At 40.0% G+C, this 18,552-nt stretch overlaps 1 protein-coding gene across 1 annotated transcript in view; it reads left to right on the top strand.

Moving 5' to 3' along the window:
• LOC111153295 (HECT and RLD domain containing E3 ubiquitin protein ligase 5) overlaps positions 1-18,552 on the top strand; it is a 43,102-nt gene that overhangs the window by 18,943 nt on the left and 5,607 nt on the right. Inside the window, exons 12-16 of the mRNA XM_022512234.1 lie at positions 2,600-2,789; positions 4,213-4,367; positions 10,719-10,889; positions 13,663-13,806; positions 14,628-14,794. Coding sequence (XP_022367942.1) covers positions 2,600-2,789; positions 4,213-4,367; positions 10,719-10,889; positions 13,663-13,806; positions 14,628-14,794 — 827 coding nt within the window. The remainder of the gene's footprint in view (positions 1-2,599; positions 2,790-4,212; positions 4,368-10,718; positions 10,890-13,662; positions 13,807-14,627; positions 14,795-18,552) is intronic.

Here is an 18,552-nt window from a genome sequence, read left to right as displayed (position 1 = left end):
CACTCTCTGGAGGGAATTTAGTCAACTCAGGCTATAAGGAAGATGACTGAAGGATTTGTTGAGGTTGGTAAACTAGAACACAAAGACGTGTTATCTGTAATTATTTTAAACATAGGTATAGACATGAGAACACTTTTTGTTATGAACATCCCCCTTACCCGGGACTATCTGGATTCTTTTTCTCTGTGTTTCGTTCTATTGCACTTCCTTTCTGTAGGTTCCAGAATGTTCTTTGGGGGATTGTTGCTCTTTGTTTCAGTACTGTTATTATTGTCCTTAGGTTTCCCACTTTGCCAAATGCTCCAAACGTGTTTCCTTCATTAGTTTAGCCTTTCTTGATGTAGTCTCTATTTATTTCTCTGTTCTCTTAATATCGGTTTATCTAGGGGTAGTACTTTCTATGTTCTCTCAATCTGTTTCTTTCCTGGTGTCACTCTGGTTCCTTTTCTCTCTCCCTGGGCCCCTCTTCCGTCTCCCTTCCCTCCCCCCTCCCTTTTCTTTGCTCCTCCCTTCTGCTCCCTTCCCCCCCCTTCCCCTGTGCTTTCTTTTCCTCTTCTCCCCTCTTTCCTCCCCTTCTTTCTTCCTCCCTGTCCCCCATTTCCCCTCTTTCCATTCCTTTCTCCTCCCTCTCCCCCTCTCCTTCTCATTTGCTCTTGGCCTCTGTTTCTGTACCTCTCATTATCTCTCAGTCTCCCTATCATCTCTCCCTCCTTCCTTTCCTGCCTCACCTGTTCTGCTCTATCCTCTAAAACCAGCATTCTCTATCTGAGCTTCAGGGTCTCTTTACACACACTCCTTTCTCTTGAGGGAAGATGAAAGTCTAATTCTGTTAACCTTGGCAGGACCATGGCCCTGTTAGGGGTTAAGGTAAAATGGATCCCTAATTGTGTACCTTTGTCAGAACTCTGCAGCATTTAGTATGAAGATACCACTTCTGCATCTGTGGAGGGAAGAATTTGGGCCAGTTCCTCACTAAAGCTAATTGTACCTTGGTTGTACCAGAACAATATTGTATGATATGCAGTCAGCACAATCATAGAGCAGTCTTCCCGTTATTTAGGCCAGATAGTTGGCTAAGAAAACCTGTAATGTTTCTTTCTATTTTGAGATTTCTGGGACACAGATTCACAGACTTTTGCAGTTCATTCCTTCATTCAGTAGACTCTTGGATGCTTGCTCTGTGTAGGGCACTGTGGTGTGGACTCCTGGTGAAAATAAGAGACATGCTCCCAGTCTTTAAAACAGTTAGGGACAAAGACGAACACGCAGGTATTAGTGGGAAGACTGGGTATGTTTTACGCTCCGCTGCTTTCCCTGAAGCCACACTTAGAATCTAGTTAGTGTATAATTAATATTTCTGGATGAATTCAGTCATCACTAGGGCAATGAATGGTCATCTCTACTTAGAGCAATCAAATCAAGGTCCCCAGAGGAAGTACGAGTTTACCATGTGCCTACCTCAGGAGGGGCATTCCTGGCAGGCAGGAAAGTACACTGAGGCACAAGTGTGTGGAACAAGATGGCTGACGTGAGAGGATCACAGTAGTTCTGCAGGTCTAAGGGGAAGGCTGGGAGGTTGGGTGATATGGCAGCTGATGAGCACTGAGGTAGGAGGGGTGTGTGTTACCGGGAGGTGTTAGAGTAATCAGATATGTTCACTCCAAAGACTGAACCATGTAGTAGATCCTGCTATAGTGTTTTGATACAGAAATAGATAATTACAAGAATTTGTCCATTTAGAGACATCATTTAGTCCATATCATAATTTAATGATTAAGAGATTGGGTTTTGGTGTCAGAAAGATCCAGAAGAGATTCCCACTTAGCTCTGTGACTTTGAGCAGATACAGAGTTCCTGTCTATAAAATGGGGTAAAATACCATCTATGTTCTCGAAGAACTATAACCTGATTAACATATGTAAAGCACTTAGCATAATACTTGACAAATGAGTACTCCTAAATAAGTACAGCTTCTCAGTGGATTTTGAAACAAATTATTTCTTTTATCTGGGCACATCTAACATAAACATTCAGAATTGCATTTGAATTTTTCTTGGAATGCTTGTGTTCTGATTTGGGGAAATGGTAAATGGAGATGGAAGGACTAAAAGATTGAGTTTGTAGTGGAGAGTTGGTGATGAGGCAGGTGGTCCTGTGAGGAAACCATGCTATTTTTGTTGCTGGGGTTATTGCTTTTTGTTCGTGTGGGGTTACTTCATGTTGCTTTTGGGGGTTCTTATGCATTCTTTTTCTTTAAAGATAATGAGGTAGGATAGTGGAATGAGGGTGTAGAATGTAGTATTTGTTATTGGGAGGGCTGCCTATTTTGATTTCCTTGTTCATCCAGTATAACTTTAAGATGATTTCTTCTCTACCTCCTTCATGCTTCTCAGTAATTAAATGGGATGACGCTTGTCACGTATCTATACCTCGAGTAGTTGGGAAGCTATGTGAGATTGGATGTAAACATGGGTTTTAGGACTGAATGATTATTCCAGTTCCTTGGTGGAATGAAACTCCAGGTTCTAGATTGTATTACAAATTGCATCTAGTTCTTGCTGTGTTTTGAGTGTCTTTTCCCTGATCTTTTTGACCACAGATAACCACATGTCTCAGGGATAATCTGCTCAAAAATCTTCCATTTCATTCTCCACACCAAGAAGCTTTAGAGATTTTCTTCCTTCTCCCTGAGTGTCCCATGATGCATGATTATAACAATTGGGAGAGCCTGGTGGTTCCGTTTGCAGAGGCTATTTGTGCCATGAATGACCAATCTTTACGGGTTCTAGGTAAGACTGATGATTTACATTTTGAAAATACTTTAACCATCCTCTCAGTGGAAATGCACACCTGGTAAAGTTATAGCAAAACTTAGATAATTGTTAACTATGTTACTGTTTTTTAGTTCATATTCTTAGCACATTGTAAAGATGCTGTAGTAAATATTGTAGTCATCCAAAATAGGTTGTTTTGCTACCTTTTTAGAATTCTTGTAATGGTACATACGTGGTTTGGTCATGAAGTCCTTTGTTTCCAACTTTTCATTATGAAAAATTCCATAGAAGTTGGAGGAATAGTACCCGAATATCCATATATCCTCTGCCTTAGAGTCAACAACAGTTAACCTCTTGCCATGTGTGCTTCGTTCTTTATGAGCAGCTTACATTTCATGTTTGCTGAAATACTTGAAAATAAGTTGGACATGTCATGACATTTCACCCATAATATTTCAGCATGCATCTATTAAGAGCCTGTGTTAAACCAATCACTATCACACCTAATAAAATTAGTTATAATTCCATAATATCTAGGCCATACTCAAATTTCTGTACTTGTCATAAAAGTATTTTACAGCCCCCTTTTTTTTTTTAAGAGTCTAGGTCAGTTGTCCTGTAGAACGCCCTACATGTAAATTTGTCTGATTATTTCCAGCCTTCTCTACTTCAGGGGCATTAGAAGTTAGGTCTAGGGGCTTGATTAGATTTTAATGAGGTTTTTATTTTGACAAATAGCATATTCAGCCCAAGGAAGTCCATTCTTTCTTAATGTTTTTTATTAAATCTAGGTAAGTGAGTGATGAAAAACTAGTGTAAAGCATTTTTTGGTTTTTCACAATGCTGAGAGGTGCATGTGTGTGTGTGTGCTTTCTTTTTAGTAAGCTCTAGGACCAACATGGGAGCTTGAACTCATGACCCTGAGATTAAGAGTCACATGCTCTGTTGAGCTAGCCAGACACCCCCGGAGGTGTTTTCTTGAAAGTAGGCTCCACACCCAATGTGGGGCTTGAACTCACAACCCTGAGATTAAGAGTCCCATGCTCTACTGAGTCAGCCAGGTGCCCTGAGAAGTGTTTAAGAGTTCAAAACTCATGCTGGGAGTGAGAAGAAGAAAGTTGTGCAATTGCAATTAATTCTTAAGTCTGGTTTTTAAAACAACATGCTATTTGATCTGGGAAAAAAAAAAAAAAAAAAGTGACTTGTCAGGTTTTTTTTCCCACAAATTAATTAAATCAGGTTCATGTGTTTGTTATATCAAGGGATTTTTCTCAAGGACATTAAATTCATGAACTTACTTGATTGCCTTTGTAGTTAACTAAAAACTTTATCCAAATATGTTTTTGTAACTGATAGAATTGACAGTGTTCAATCTGTTTACCTTTAAAAAGCCAAGAGAAATGACATGCCAACAATTGTTTATGTTTGTATTCCTCAGAGGAGTACTGGGCGTCCCTGCAGGAACCTGCATTCGTCAGGCTAGTCCAGATGTTTAAAAGAGCCGTCACTGCTCAGTTGCACTACTGGACTGAAAGCTCGGAGAACAACTACCACGTTAAGGCTCTCCTAGAAATACTGAAAAAGCTGCATAGGGTAAGGGTCTTTCAGACACTTACAGATACGATTTTTATTTTGCAGTAAAAAAGGTCCCTTGGTTTCAACTGGCCCAAATATTAAGCAAACTCGGGAAACATGTTTAGATTGCTATTTTTAAATTTTTGTTTTCTGTGAGTTAAGTCATGTGTATCAAAGAGAGTATGTACTTATCTGTGTGTAGTTTGAAGAGAAGTAATTCATACACATTTTATTACTTTCCTTTTCCATGCCGCACTGGCTAAGCCTTCCTCTATAATGTTGAATAGAAGGGTTGATGATGGTAGGTTCTTTACCTTGTTTGTGATTTTATTTATTTATTTATTTATTTATTTATTTATTTATTTTAAATTTTTATTTATTTATTTGACAGAGTAAGAGAGCACGAGCAGGGGGAGTGGCAGATGGAGAGGGAGAGGCAAGTTCCCCACTGAGCAGGGAGTCTGAAGGTGGGGCTTGATTCCAGGACTCTGGGATCATGACCTGAGGCAAAGGCAGACTCTTAACTGACTGAGCCACTCACATGCCCCTATTTATTTATTTTTAAAGGTTTGATTTTATTATGAAGTAATCTCTACACCCAATGTGGGGCTTGAACTCACAACCCCAAGATCAAGAATCACGTACTGTCCAGACTGAGCCAGCCAGGTGCCCCTTGTTTATGATTTTATTTTTTTAAATATTTATTTAAATTCAGTTAACATATAGTATATTATTAGTTTCAGAGGTTGATGTTAGTGATTCATCAGTCTTACATAACACTTAAGTGTTCATTCCTTCACATGCCCTCCTTAATGTCCATCACCCAGTTACCTCATTCCCCATCCCTCCCCCCTCCAGCAGCTCTCAGTTGTTTGTGATTTTATTTTATTTTATTTTTTAAGATTTTATTTATTTATTTGACAGAGATCACAGGCAGAGAGGCAGGCAGAGAGAGAGAGGGAAGCAGGCTCCCTGCTGAGCAGAGAGCCCGATGCGGGGCTCTTTCCCAGGACTCTGGGATCATGACCTGAGCCGAAGGCAGAGGCTTTAACCCACTGAGCCACCCAGGCGCCCCAAGATTTTATTTTTTTATTTGACAGAGATCACAAGTAGACAGAGAGGCAGGCAGAGAGAGAGAGAGAGAGAGGAGGAAGCAGGCTCCCTGCTGAGCACAGAGCCCAATGACCCTGGGATCATGACCTGAGCTGAAGGCTGAGGCTTTAACCCACTGAGCCACCCAGGTGCCCCTGTTTGTGATTTTAAAGGAAGAATTTGAATATCACTATTAAATAGGATGTTTACTGTAGAGTTTTTTAAAATAACCCTTATAGGTAAAGGTTGTTCCTAAATATTAAACATTTTAAATCCATGCAAATACTGACTCCCTCTTTTCCTGCTGAAATTCGAGTTAATTTGTATGTTTGACTTTCTCAGTCTTATCTTTCATGTCTCTTATCCATCTCTCCCTGTGAGTGCATCCCATTCTGAATGACTTCTTGAGCCATATTTTTCTGTCCATGAAATCTCCTTTTAGTGATTTTTGTCTGCTAATAAAACTGCCCTTTGGGTTTTCATTCCAAGTATTATGTTTTCCACTTCCAGAAGTTCGTTTCTTTGAAAATTTTTTGTTGGTCAGTATTATGGTATCTGAGTCTTTTATTTTCAAGCTTTCCTTCTGCTTACTTATGCATCATACCTCTGGTATCTGAAGTCATTACAGGTCAGCTTTGCCCTCTTCCTTCTGCTGAATCTTCCTCATGTGTGCTTTCATTTTTGTGTTTAGTGACTGTGTGTGTGTGAGAGAGAGACACACACACACACATTTTCCTTGGAACATTATCTTCTGGAATTCTTTGAGGGCTGTGTTTCTCCAGGAAGATTTTCTTGTACCAGGTTCCTAGAGACACCACATCTGTTAGGTACTATGGTTAAATTAAATTCTTGGCTTGAAGCTCTTCAGATCTCCAGGTGTGGTCTGAATATGGTGTGTGAATTTTCAGGAAAGTGCTTCTGTGATTGCAAATTCTGTAGGTGACTTTTTTTCCTGCAACTTGGCACCATTTTGACTAGCTGCGGTTTGCTTCCTGGAGTTGGTGTCAAGGTACGGTGGTGGACTGTTCATTTCTAGCTTACCCTCATTCTGATGGTTTAGCCCTTTTGGATGCCTGATTTATGAGATAGTTTTCTATCATTGGCCCCATAATTTGAACAGAATCTGGGTTTTGTCTCCATTCCCCAAAGCCCCAGGCATTGCAGACTGAAGTTAAGTTCTCCAGGTTTGGCAAATACTCTGAAGGCAAATGCCACTTTCACCTCATTTTTGACCTGGTTGTCATATCTACTTACAATATTGGTGTTGCATTAAAAATATCTGTTTACACTTCATCTTGTATTTCTGATTGTTTTCAGCAAATAAAGACACCTAATCTGCCAAACTGCTTTAAAAAAAGAGAATTCTGCCATACTGCTGAAATCAGTGGCCTTCATCTCTGGCTACTTTTAAAGGTTTTGTACAAAAGAGAAAGATTAATAAAAAAAAATAATTTGAGTTTTGAGAAATTGAGAAATTTACCAAAAAGTACAGGAAAGTATATTCTCATGAGCTTTTTCCACTTGCAAAAAAGGAATCCTGAGAAATACTGAAGCAGTAACAAGAATCCTCAAGAAATCCTGCTCTATCCTTTGACTCTTAACGGTGACATTAGATTATTTGTCAGGCTCCCTCCCCAACCTCAGGAGGAAGACCACAGGAAGCCACAAGGATAAAACACTCACTTTTTCCACAACTGGGGATGTGCAAGGCTGAGATCAGCAGGTTCCAGCGGACCATATCATGGAGTTGAAATAGCTTCATGATGCTCTGGGTGGTGGTGCTGGAGGTTTGGATCATCTAGGGTCTAGGTCAGGGTTAATACAATATTCCAGGTGAATGGAAGCCAAGAGGAGCTTTTAGAGGACGTCTTGAGAGTGAGTCATTTAGGCGGGGACTGTGCTCATCATGTCAAGTACCTACTGTTACTCACGCCCAAAGCAGGTAGTGTCATTATCAGTGTCTTCACTGACCGATGGTTAGTGCTCTCGTAGGGCGTCCACGTGATACCCCTGGTCATCGGGCGATGAAGGCTGGAAGACACCCCCCACCCCAGTTTAGGAGGGGGGTGTTCCACACATGCCCTATCAGAGGGAGACGTCTGTAAATGGTATATTGTTAAGCCCTGAAGAACAGGACATGATATATTGGGCCCCAGAGTACTTTGGATTTAGGCTGTGATTTTAGGCTGTGTTTTTCCTTGGACCTAAAATTCTTTAAAGCTTTTCTATGAATTAAAAGTAAGTATGAGTAAGTTTATCATCATATCATCAATTTCTGCTATTAAATTGTAGGTATTCTTTATGTTCCTGAAAATTTGGGCCTTGGCCAGTGGAGGAATTGGATAGAACTTTATTCTGGTCATTGAAAAAGAGTGTTTAATTTGCTGTTTATGCTGATAATCTAATCAACAGCCATAAAGCAGAATTGTCTTTTTATATATAAAACTTTCTCATGGGCCATATTTTATTAAAGGTAAACCAGGCCGTGTGTCAACTACCTGAAAATATTTTCAAAGTAAACGAGCTTACGCACTGGCTTGATTTTTATGGGGATGCATACAGAAGGTCTGCTTGGAAAATTAACTCTGTAAGTATAGTGTGTTTATTATTTATTTAGTAAAGATTCTATTTTTTAAAACTAATCTGTACACCCAGTGTGAGAGGTCAGACTCACAACCCATGAGATAAAGAGTTGCATGCTCTACCAACCAAACCAGCCAGTCACCCCATTAGGGTATGTTCAGAGGGGGGAGTGAGTTAATGTAGGTATTTGTGCTATAACTCTTATGCATGGGTTTCCAATCCTTGTACCCTGCAAAATTGCTCAGAAGAAATAACAGGGCTTACAGGAAAAGCGAGGTAGTCCCCTCAAAACCAATGCAGTTTTGTAGCCAGAGCCCTCATAGAAAAGTGGTTACTACCTTAGATCACTTGGATCAACCAGGTAAGCAGCTCTTGGAGAGCGCCCCAAGAATATGAAAATGCACCAAACTAAAGGGTAGAAATGTACTCACACTCTAATGAGAGAATTGGTGGTACTGAGATGGTGCAGATGGGAGTGGGGCTTTCTTAGGTGGGTGTACAAAGCAGCATGACTCACCAGGAGCCAGCAAGCAGAATGAGGCTGCAACTTTGGTGGTGGCTCTGGGTGTGTCCTTTTTTTATTTTCTGAAATTGAAGCTGAAGGGCTGTTCCTGCCAGTTCAGCAGCTGACCTGAGCTTTTTTTCCTTCTCTCTGAATGTTGGAATTCTGTCCCTAGCACGTTGACCCTTAACTGGCAGAAGTCAAGTACGAGCTCAGCACCTATCCACATTATATCATTCACCTATTTTCCTCAGTGCATCTGAACTAATTTACATTTTGAAAGTGCACATTGCTGCAGAACAAACTCTTTGGGAAAGTGTCTAGAGTTTACAATTGATTGCTAAGTTAAATGAGCACTGAAAAATACTAGCTCAATTTTTATTTATTTATTTTTAAGTACTAGGTTTAGATATCTCTCATTGATACACACAAAACATTTTCTTAGAATTTTAGGTATCTAAGTACTACTGACCAGCAATTTGGATTGCTTCTGCTAGAAGAATTGAGACCTTAAACTAAGTATCAGGGATTTTAGGCTGTGAGTTAAGGTGTAAGATTTCTCTGTTCTTTTCATTTGTCAGAATTCTTGCCATTTCCATTTTTAGGACACTTCAGTAGACACTCAGTATCCTGTCATATTCAGCCATTTTCCATTTATCTTTAATATTCTGTCGAAAATCAAACTACTGTATGCAGATTCACTTTTAAAAATACAGGTATGTATGCCTATTTCTTTGTCTTCATTAACAAATCAGATGATAAATGCCTTCTTAAGTATACAATATTTTGGGGGTTGATAACATTGAAAACAATGGTTATAACATTCATGGAGCTTAGACTACCAAAGGTGGCAAGAAAGACTGTCGTAATTTGGATTGGCCTGGCTTTGAGGCACATTAGGGCCTCAGCAGTGGAAGAGAGAGCAGCATGGACAGCTCCCCTAGCTTGTGGGGCTTTTGCCTTGAGGTTGGGCCCTGTATACAGGTCTTCTGTACAGTACCAAAAGAGGCATAGTAGACTTGGGCTTGGTTGGGATTAGCAAACCCATATTTAAGGAGCCCAGACTAATTAAAAAACAGAGCAGTGGGAATAGAGGGGACAGAGGACTCTTCAATGCGGACACACATAGATGGCTGGTAGTCTAATGGTGCCATGATCAAGGTTTGTAAAAAGTGTCCTCTTTTCAGTGACCTGTCATCGGGTGAGTTGGTTCTATTTGTCAACATATCCAAAAAGTGATTTTGAACTTAAAACTGAACTATCGAAAATGCCTCCGGAAATGAAAGCGCGCAAGAGTGCTGCTCTTGTTACTGCTTTTATATATGCATCTGGATATGTATATGTGCAAATCATATTCAAATATAGGTCATAACATTGGATACTTTTATATAATGCAGTTAACCACTATAAAACAAAATGGGAAATTGATTTATAAATATGACCATTGATGAAATATTTAACAAAGGAAATATGAAAGGAAAAAAGATACAAGAACTTTATTTTCCTTCAACTCTTACAACTCCTCTTCTAATTTTTAGCAGGCCTCCAGTGATAATTTTATGGACCTAGTATTTGATTGTTCATTGTGCTGAGAGCCTTAGACTTGAATTGCCATTTGGTCAGATAGACAGTGTGTGTGTGTGTGTGTGTGTGTGTGTGTGTGCGCGCGCGCGCGTGTGCACACATCTGTCTTTCTGTCTCATATATAACTAAATTTTAGATTATCTGTGCCCTAAAATCTCTCACTGGGTTTTTCTCCTAGCATAGGATATCTTTAAAGGGGTCTCATTCCTGAAGTTTCCTGCAGCATACTTTCTTTCTGAACTTCTTTTCCAAATGAGGAGGTTATGTTCAGCACACTGCTTCAGTGCTTGCTAATCATTCTCTTAACCTAATGATGGCAGTTAGCTTTGGTAGCTGAAGTATTAATAATTGTTGCCAGATAAAGTGGACCAGTGGAGGCCACACCTGGTCACTTTCCTGCTGACACTGGTTGGCTCCACAAAATTTTTCATCCTCCAGGTGTTTCTTCGGCTCACAGAGGGTGAATGCTGAATGTATGGCTTCTCTCCAGTGGCTTATGTAAATAAGGCTCTGTTCATGAATGTTCGTGACAAGCACTCATAATAAATGGAACCAAATTCCCACTTAGAGCAAATGGTGAAATAAGTGAAACATTTCTGTTTTCCTAGGAGAAGAAATTTAGAGCATGTATGCGGTTGGCTGGAATTGTGGAACAAGGAGGGTCTGAATTAGCTTTGCTGCCCACTTTGAATCTAACAGTTAGAAGGAGTCACTTGATTGAAGATGTTTTGAGTCACCTAAATCAGTTTGAGAATGAAGATCTGAGGAGAGAGTTAATGGTAAAGTATAATTCTCAATATTTTTGCTGCTGAGAGAAGGAAAACATAAAAGGATGGACAGTGGGTCTTGCAGAGAAGAAAGAATCTCCCTTTGCCGTGGAGTGTTGCCCCGATTCCCCATGTAGCTGTGAATCCCTGGGAATAGCTGCGGGCACTTAGTTGCCCTCGGGCTGAGGAGCAGCGGTTGAAAGGGTTGTCCTCCCCCAGCCTGGGCAGCTAAAAATTCCAGAACTACCCGTAAAAGGTCCAGTCCTTCCTGAGGCCTGACCCAGCCTAACTAGTCACCCCCTGGGGAGGGTTCCAGTGAGATGAGGTTGACACAGAGATTTGAGGATTAGTTTCTGCTCTCATACATGTACGCAGATTGCTTTGTGGAAAAGAGAACTTCCTCTTTATTAACTGTAGTTTTTTGAGGGTATTATTTTAGAAAGCCCCATGTTCTGAACATAAATGATCTCTGGTTTAGTTATTCTATAACTTGTCTTACTAGTAGATATTGGACACAGGATAATAATAATATCTAGTGAATCTGATGAACATTTTCCTTGTGCCAAGAACACTATGAATGCTTCACAAATATTTATGTAACCCTTTCAGTGACACTGCATGGAAGGTTCTGTTTTTCCTTTGTTTTGCTGATGTGGAAACTGAGGTACAGAATGGTGACTTACCCAAGGGCAATCCAGCTGAGAAGTATCAGAGCCAGGATTTGGGCCCAACTGTTAGGCTCCAGACTTTCCACTTAATCACGACAAAGATTTGCCTGATGATATTTATTAGAATGTTTTGATAGACCTTAGTTTATCACTTCTCCTACTCAGATTAAAGAATGACTTGACTCAAGTTCAAGACACTATTTTAAAAGTATATTGCACTGGGGTTTGTGGTTAGAGGTAGCATTGCCACATATTTTTGCATATAGGTAGTTTTTAAAAATCTAACAAACTCATTATGTAAATCTTAACCTGTGATGGCAAGCCAGCCCACTGAGTTATTTTAGTTCCACTTTTATAGTTCATCATCCCTTTTAAACATTTAGGTAACATTTGATGAGCAGCCACCATTTTCAAGACTGTGAGAGGCGTTTTGCATATGTTTTTCTGTTTAATCTTTCTGATAATCTCGTGAGAAAACTGAGGCTCTGTGAGATGAAGAACCTTGCCCATAGGAAGGGACAGAGTAAGGATTTGACAACTTGGATTTTACTTATTTATTTTTTTTAGAGAGACGGGACAAAGGGGAAGGGAAAGGGAGAGACTCCCAAGCAGACTCCACATGGAGGAGAGAGCCCAACACAGGGCTTGATCCCAGGACCCTCAGATCATGACCTGAGCTAAAACCAAGAGTTGGACACTTAGCTGACTGAGTTACCCAGGTGCCCCAATACCTCGTCTTCTAAAGATTTTGAGTAATTTACTGAGGTTTGAAACTCACATCTCTAGAAAATAGAAGAGGCATCCATCCATTTAAAGCAGTAAAAGGAGCTTTTGGGGAAGTGCCATGGAACATCCTGAAGGCAACTTTGAGCAGGCCTTTGCACAGGAGTGTGCGTCAGTCAGAGAGAAGGTAGAGTGGAGAGGAGGGTTAAATGGCTGCAGGTGGTAGGGGAAGTTTAAAGAGAAATCGAGCATCCAGGGAAAGTGGAAAGGTGGAACTAGCGCAGAACTGCAAGAATTTCTCATATTAAAGCAGCAGGAAAAAGAAGAGAGAAATAAAAAACCTAGTTAATGCTTCATAAGAGAAAGTAAGGGAGAAAACAGTGTGAAGAAAGAAGAGGGGATCGGAAGTGTAAAATGAGCTCATGAAATCAGGGAGAGGAGACGTGCGAACGGTCCTCGGAATTCAGGGGTTCACAGGTTCTTGGTCCTCTTGAAGAGAGCACTTAAGTAGGGAAATAGTTTTGGAAGTTGGTGTACCTGATTCTCCAGAATTTGGTGACCTAGAGTAGAAGCCAGTATTCACTGTATGAGACAGTGGTGTTGAGATTTTCTTCTTTTAAGAGTAAGGGAAAACTCAACATATTTGTACACTGAAGTGAGGGATTCTAAGGAGGAAGGGCAGGAATGAGTGAGTATTTGAAGGAGCAAAGATGAGTTATGGTAGAATCATCCTAGGAAGAGATTGGTGTCCCTGGGTATCTTCTCAAGGAGTAAACAACGAAGCCAGTAGGTAACTTGTGTGTGCTCTGGTTTTTCAGCCTTTGAAAATCCAACTATTATTTATTTCTTTATGTTTATTTTCATTTAACTTAACGTTCCTTATTACATAATAATGATGCCAATTGAGGTCAGCTTAGTAGCTGAAGATAACAGGCTTGACAGATACAGGATTAAATCTAGGCTGCACCCCTTCGCTGTGTGTGACCTTGGGAAGTTAATATTTAAGTTCTTTTTTTTTTTTTTTTAAGATTTTATTCATTTGACAGGCAGAGATCACAGGTAGGCAGAGAGGCAGACAGAGAGGAAGGGATGCAGGCTAGGCTCCCTGCTGAGCAGAGAGCCCGACTCGGGGCTCGATCCCAGGACCCTGGGATCATGACCTGAGCCAAAGGCAGAGGCTTTAACCCACTGAGCCACCCAGGTGCCCCAATATTTAAATTCTTGAAGCTCATCGCCTCATAGAATTACTGTGAAGATTAAACGAGTAAGATGCTTAGTGCTTACCAAATACTTGGGTCCATAAATAATGTTCACTCTTATGATTATTAAGTGAGTCTTAATACATAGCAATACAGAGCCTTGGAAGTGATATATTATTTGCTGTGTTTCTTCAGGTTTCATTTAGTGGAGAAATTGGACATGACTCTGGAGGAGTCAAGGTAGAGTTTTTCCACTGTCTGTTTGAGGAGATGACCCGACCAGAATATGGGATGTTCATGTATCCCGAGGAGGCTTCCTACATGTGGTTTCCTGTCAGGGTGAGTCTTCTCCTTTTTGCTTACAATTATCAACACAGAAAAGGCATGTCACACACCATTGGAAATTAGGTTGTCTAGACATTTTCATTTTAGGAGAGGAGTTATTGATACATATAATTACGGAAATAGCCTTCAGTTTTAATAAGGTGATTATTTTCTTTAAAATGGAGTCCCCTTCCCCTGTGTTCCCAATTCTGCCCACACAGGAAAACTTAAACAGTGTATGTTTTTGACCATTAATAGAATGTTTGGATGAAAAGGAACCCTTCCTTTCCCAGGTGCCCATTTTTTTGCTCAGTTTTATTTTTCCTTGTGAATTTGAAAATTTCTTTTCAAATTTTCTTTTGAAAGCATGAAAAGAAAGTGAAAACTAGTTTTTGAGGGTTTGCTGAGCCTAATGTGGTTCTATTAGTGTCCCTGTAGCAGAGATTTAACTTGACTTAATGACTGCACATAAACCCTAAATATTCTTATCACAAGCTTTACTTTTTTTTTTTTTTTTAAGATTTTGTTTATTGAGAGAGAGTGTGTGAGCCAGCAGGGTGGGGGAGGGGCAGAGGGAGAGGGAGACAGAGAATCTCAAGTAGACTTCCTACTGAGAGTGGAACCTGACGACAGGCTCCATCTCACGACCCTGAGATCGTGACCTGAGCGAAATCACGAGTCAGAGGCTTAACTGACTGAGCCACCCAGGGGCCCCGCAACCTTTTTGATTTTAATTTGCGATTTGACTTTGTGAAAGGGAGAAAAGGTTTAGCGAATATGAATATTCCATTTTACTTGTAAAAATTAAAAGACATTAAATTTTTTTCTCTTTTCAGCCTAAATTTGAGAAGAAGAGATATTTCTTCTTCGGGGTTCTTTGTGGACTTTCCCTGTTCAATTTCAATGTTGCCAACATCCCTTTCCCACTGGCCCTGTTTAAGAAACTTTTGAATCAAACACCATCATTGGAAGACTTAAAAGAACTGAGTCCTGTTTTGGGAAAGTAAGTAGCATAGTTTTTTTTCTAGAACTCTACATAATACATATTTAGATATAGGTATACCTCGTTTCATTACCTTGTGTTTCATAGATAGTATGTGCATAGATAGTAGTGTTTTTTACAGGGGCATCTGGGTGGCTTAGTGGGTTAGGCCTCTGCCTTCGGTTCAGGTCATGATCTCAGGGTCCTGGGATCGAGTCCCGCATCGGGCTCTCAGTGGGGGACCTGCTTCCCGCTGCCTCTCTGCCTACTTGTGATCTCTCTCTCCCTGTCAAATAAAAAAAAAATAGTTTTTTTTTATAGATCAAAGGTTTGTGGCAACCCTGTGTTTAAGCAAGCCATTTTTGCAATAGCATTTGCTCACTTAGGGTCTCTCTGTCATATTTATGGTAATTGTCACAGTATTCCAAATGTTTCCATTACTATTCTATTTGTTATGGTGATCTGTGATCAGTGATTACAACTTGCTGAGAGCTCAGAGGATGGTGAGCATTAAAGTATTTTTATTTTTATTTTATTATTATTTTTTTATTATTTTTTATTATGGTAGTCAGCATACAGTACATCATTAGTTTTTGATGTAGTATTCCAGGATTCATTGTTTATGTATAACACCCAGTGCTCCATGCAGTATGTGCCCTCCTTAATATCTACCACCAGGCTTACACCCCCGCAAAACCCTCAGTCTGTTTCTCAGAGTCCACAGTCTCTCATGGTTCATGAGAACCTTTGACTTCCCCCTCCTTCATTTTTCCTTTCCTTCTCCTGATGTCCTCCATGCTATTCCTTATGTTCCACAAGTAAGTGAAACTACTTGATGATTGAACATTAAAGTATTTTTAAATTAATGCATGCACATTTTTAAGACATAATGCTGTTACACACTTACTATAGTGTGGTGTGAACAGAACTTTTAAATGCACTGGGAAACCAAGTAATTCTTCTTGACTTGTGTCTGTTTGGATAATTGCTTTATTGCAGTGTCTGGAATCAGACCTGCAGTAACTCCAAGGTACGCCTGTAAATAAACACACCTCCCCACCCAAAAGCATTTTCATGTTCAGCAGCAACATTCTAGGTACCTTAGGTCAAGTATTATTTTGGGAAGAACTGTTAGATAATAATTTAACTTTTCAAATTAAGAGAAGTCGATTTCCCCTATGATTGGTCCTTAATGCTTATATTATTCTTTGAACCTTGTGTAGAAACCGTCATGGGCAGAGCATAAGTTATACCCTGGTGTGAATTTGCAAGTGACGTATGTTTTAAATCTTGTTTCTTATCCTCACCTTTAAAATGAAAATTTACTTCTAAGTTAAAAAGCCAAGCCACCACCTCACAAAAAATACTGGTAATAGAAAGGGGTGATATTCCTGCTGTATGTTGAGTTTCCTCAACATCCATAAGAAAAATGGACATATAGAAAGGAAGTTAACCCACAAAGGAGTAACAGAATGGCTTCACCTCCCCAGTGCTCATGGAATGGAGATGAAAATCAGAGGCCAATCTGCTGCCCATTTACAGTGGTTGGAAATACTGATGCTATATGGTGTTTGCCAGGGTTTGGGAAAAGGTTTGCTCTAATTTCAGGGGTTGATAGTGGACGTATGAGTTGGTGATTCCTTTTCAGAGAACAGTGTTACAGTACTTACCTGAATCAGAAATGTATTTGCCACTTTAGCCTAGCAGTTTTGTCTCTAGACATTTAATTTCAGAAATAATACAATCATGCAAGGCTGTTTCCATACTAATGTATATTACATTACATCGTTCATAATCTGTGGAATTACCTACATGTTCTTTAATAAGGGAATTACTTACTTTTGATATATTTATGCAATGAAATCCTATGTAGATTTTTAAAAGAATGAGAATGGTAGTATGATTTTTTTTTTTTTTTTTAAACTGAGCAGGCCAGTGGGAGAGAGGGAGAATCTCAAAGCAAGCTCCTGCAGGGCTCAGTCTCATGACCCTGAGATCATGACCTAAGCTAAAATCAAGAGTTTAGATACTTAACAGACTGAGCCATCTAGGTGCCTTGATCCTATTATTATTATCCCCACTTCACAGGTAAGGAACAAACACAGTTTGGGTAACTTGTCTGAGACCCCATAGTGACAGAACCATGAATTGAACAGAGTCTGGCTCCAGCATCCAACTATTAATCATTATTACTAATTATACTAATAAGATAAGGAAAAACATCAGAAGCACAAGATTGGGCAAGGAGGAGATAAATTTATTGTTTTTAACTGAAACAGTGAAAATGACCTAAATAATGCTTATGCCTAAGAAGACTTAATACACATCAACTTAATAAATGTAAAGATCATTAAATCTGTATCAGTGTTCCTCATGCTTTTAGGTCTTCAGAATCTTCAGAAAGCTGTATTAATTGAGGACAGTACAGTGGGTGCAGGTTTTCAATGGAAGAAAAGTGAGAGTTCAGACACTAATCCAGGCGCTTGTGGAACTTGCTGGAGGTAGTACACTGGATTAGTGGGAACAGGACTGTCAGTTCATGCATATGGGGAAAAATGATCATTGATGCCTTATGGCGTATGCAGAAATCAGGTTCATGTGGGTGAAGGACTTAAATAGTAAAGCAAAAATGTTGAAAGTATGGACAAATATCTTCCTTGCTTTTGGAGTCTTTTTTTTTTTTTAAAGATTTTACTTATTTATTTGACAGACAGAGATCACAAGTAGGCAGAGAGGCAGGCAGAGAGAGAGGAAGGGAAGCAGGTTCCCCACTGAGCAGAGAGCCTGATGCGGGGCTCAATCCCAGGACCCTGAGATCATGACCTGAGCCGAAGGCAGAGGCTTTAACCCACTGAGCAGTCTTAAGAAAGACATCAAAATTACCAATATTGAAGGAAAGATGATAAGTTTTAACTGCAGTAAGATTAAAGAATTTATCTGTTCTTCATGAGCTACCTTAACAAAAGGGGACAACGCTCCCTTTTTTAATTAAACATTTAACAATTAAACATATGTCAGCTGTTATTTGTGACATATTTTGGGGATGGTAGAAAAATGGGGTAGGGGAGGTATCCATACAGGTAGGTACTAGCAATGTTTGATACTAGCAATGTTTGAAGAGGCAGGTTCCTAAGTATTCTTTGTAAAAACACCCCTAAATTAGCGCATAAGCCATATACATGGACAGATAATGACAAGAGTATCATGAGCCAGTTCCCATCACTCCCTCTCCTCACCGCCCCCCTGCCAAAACCTACAATGAATAACACATGGTCTGTTTTTCACAACTGTGTAATAAAAAATCCAGGGGGAGGGGATAGTCAGCTTGGATTCCACCTTCCAGAGGCCTTCACTGGTGACACATCCCTTCAGCAAGAGTTGACCAAGGCTGTATGTGGACACTTACAGAGTTTCTGCACACAGCTCACTGTGCTGTAGGGAAGCTTCCATCTGCATAGCTTACCTACGAGTCTCAGTGTATTGACAGTAATGTCTCAGCTTTACATCCCTTATTGCTGCCTCATTGGGTGCTTGATAGATGTTTGTGGAATGACTACATGAGAGAATGAGCAAACACAATGAGACATAGGACTTTATTACTTTTTTTAAGATTTTATTTATTTGACAGATCACAAGTAGGCAGAGAGGCAGGCAGAGAGAGAGAGGAGGAAGCAGGCTCCCAACTGAGTGGAGAGCCCGATGGGGGGCTTGATTCCAGGACCCTGGGATCACGACCTGAGCCGAAGGCAGAGGCTTTAACCCACTGAGCCACCCAGGCG

Source organism: Enhydra lutris, unplaced genomic scaffold (assembly GCF_002288905.1).
Source record: "Enhydra lutris kenyoni isolate GAN:26980312 unplaced genomic scaffold, ASM228890v2 scaffoldscaffold3, whole genome shotgun sequence".
NCBI lineage: Eukaryota > Metazoa > Chordata > Mammalia > Carnivora > Mustelidae > Enhydra > Enhydra lutris.
This window is presented reverse-complemented; position numbering and strand designations above follow the sequence as displayed.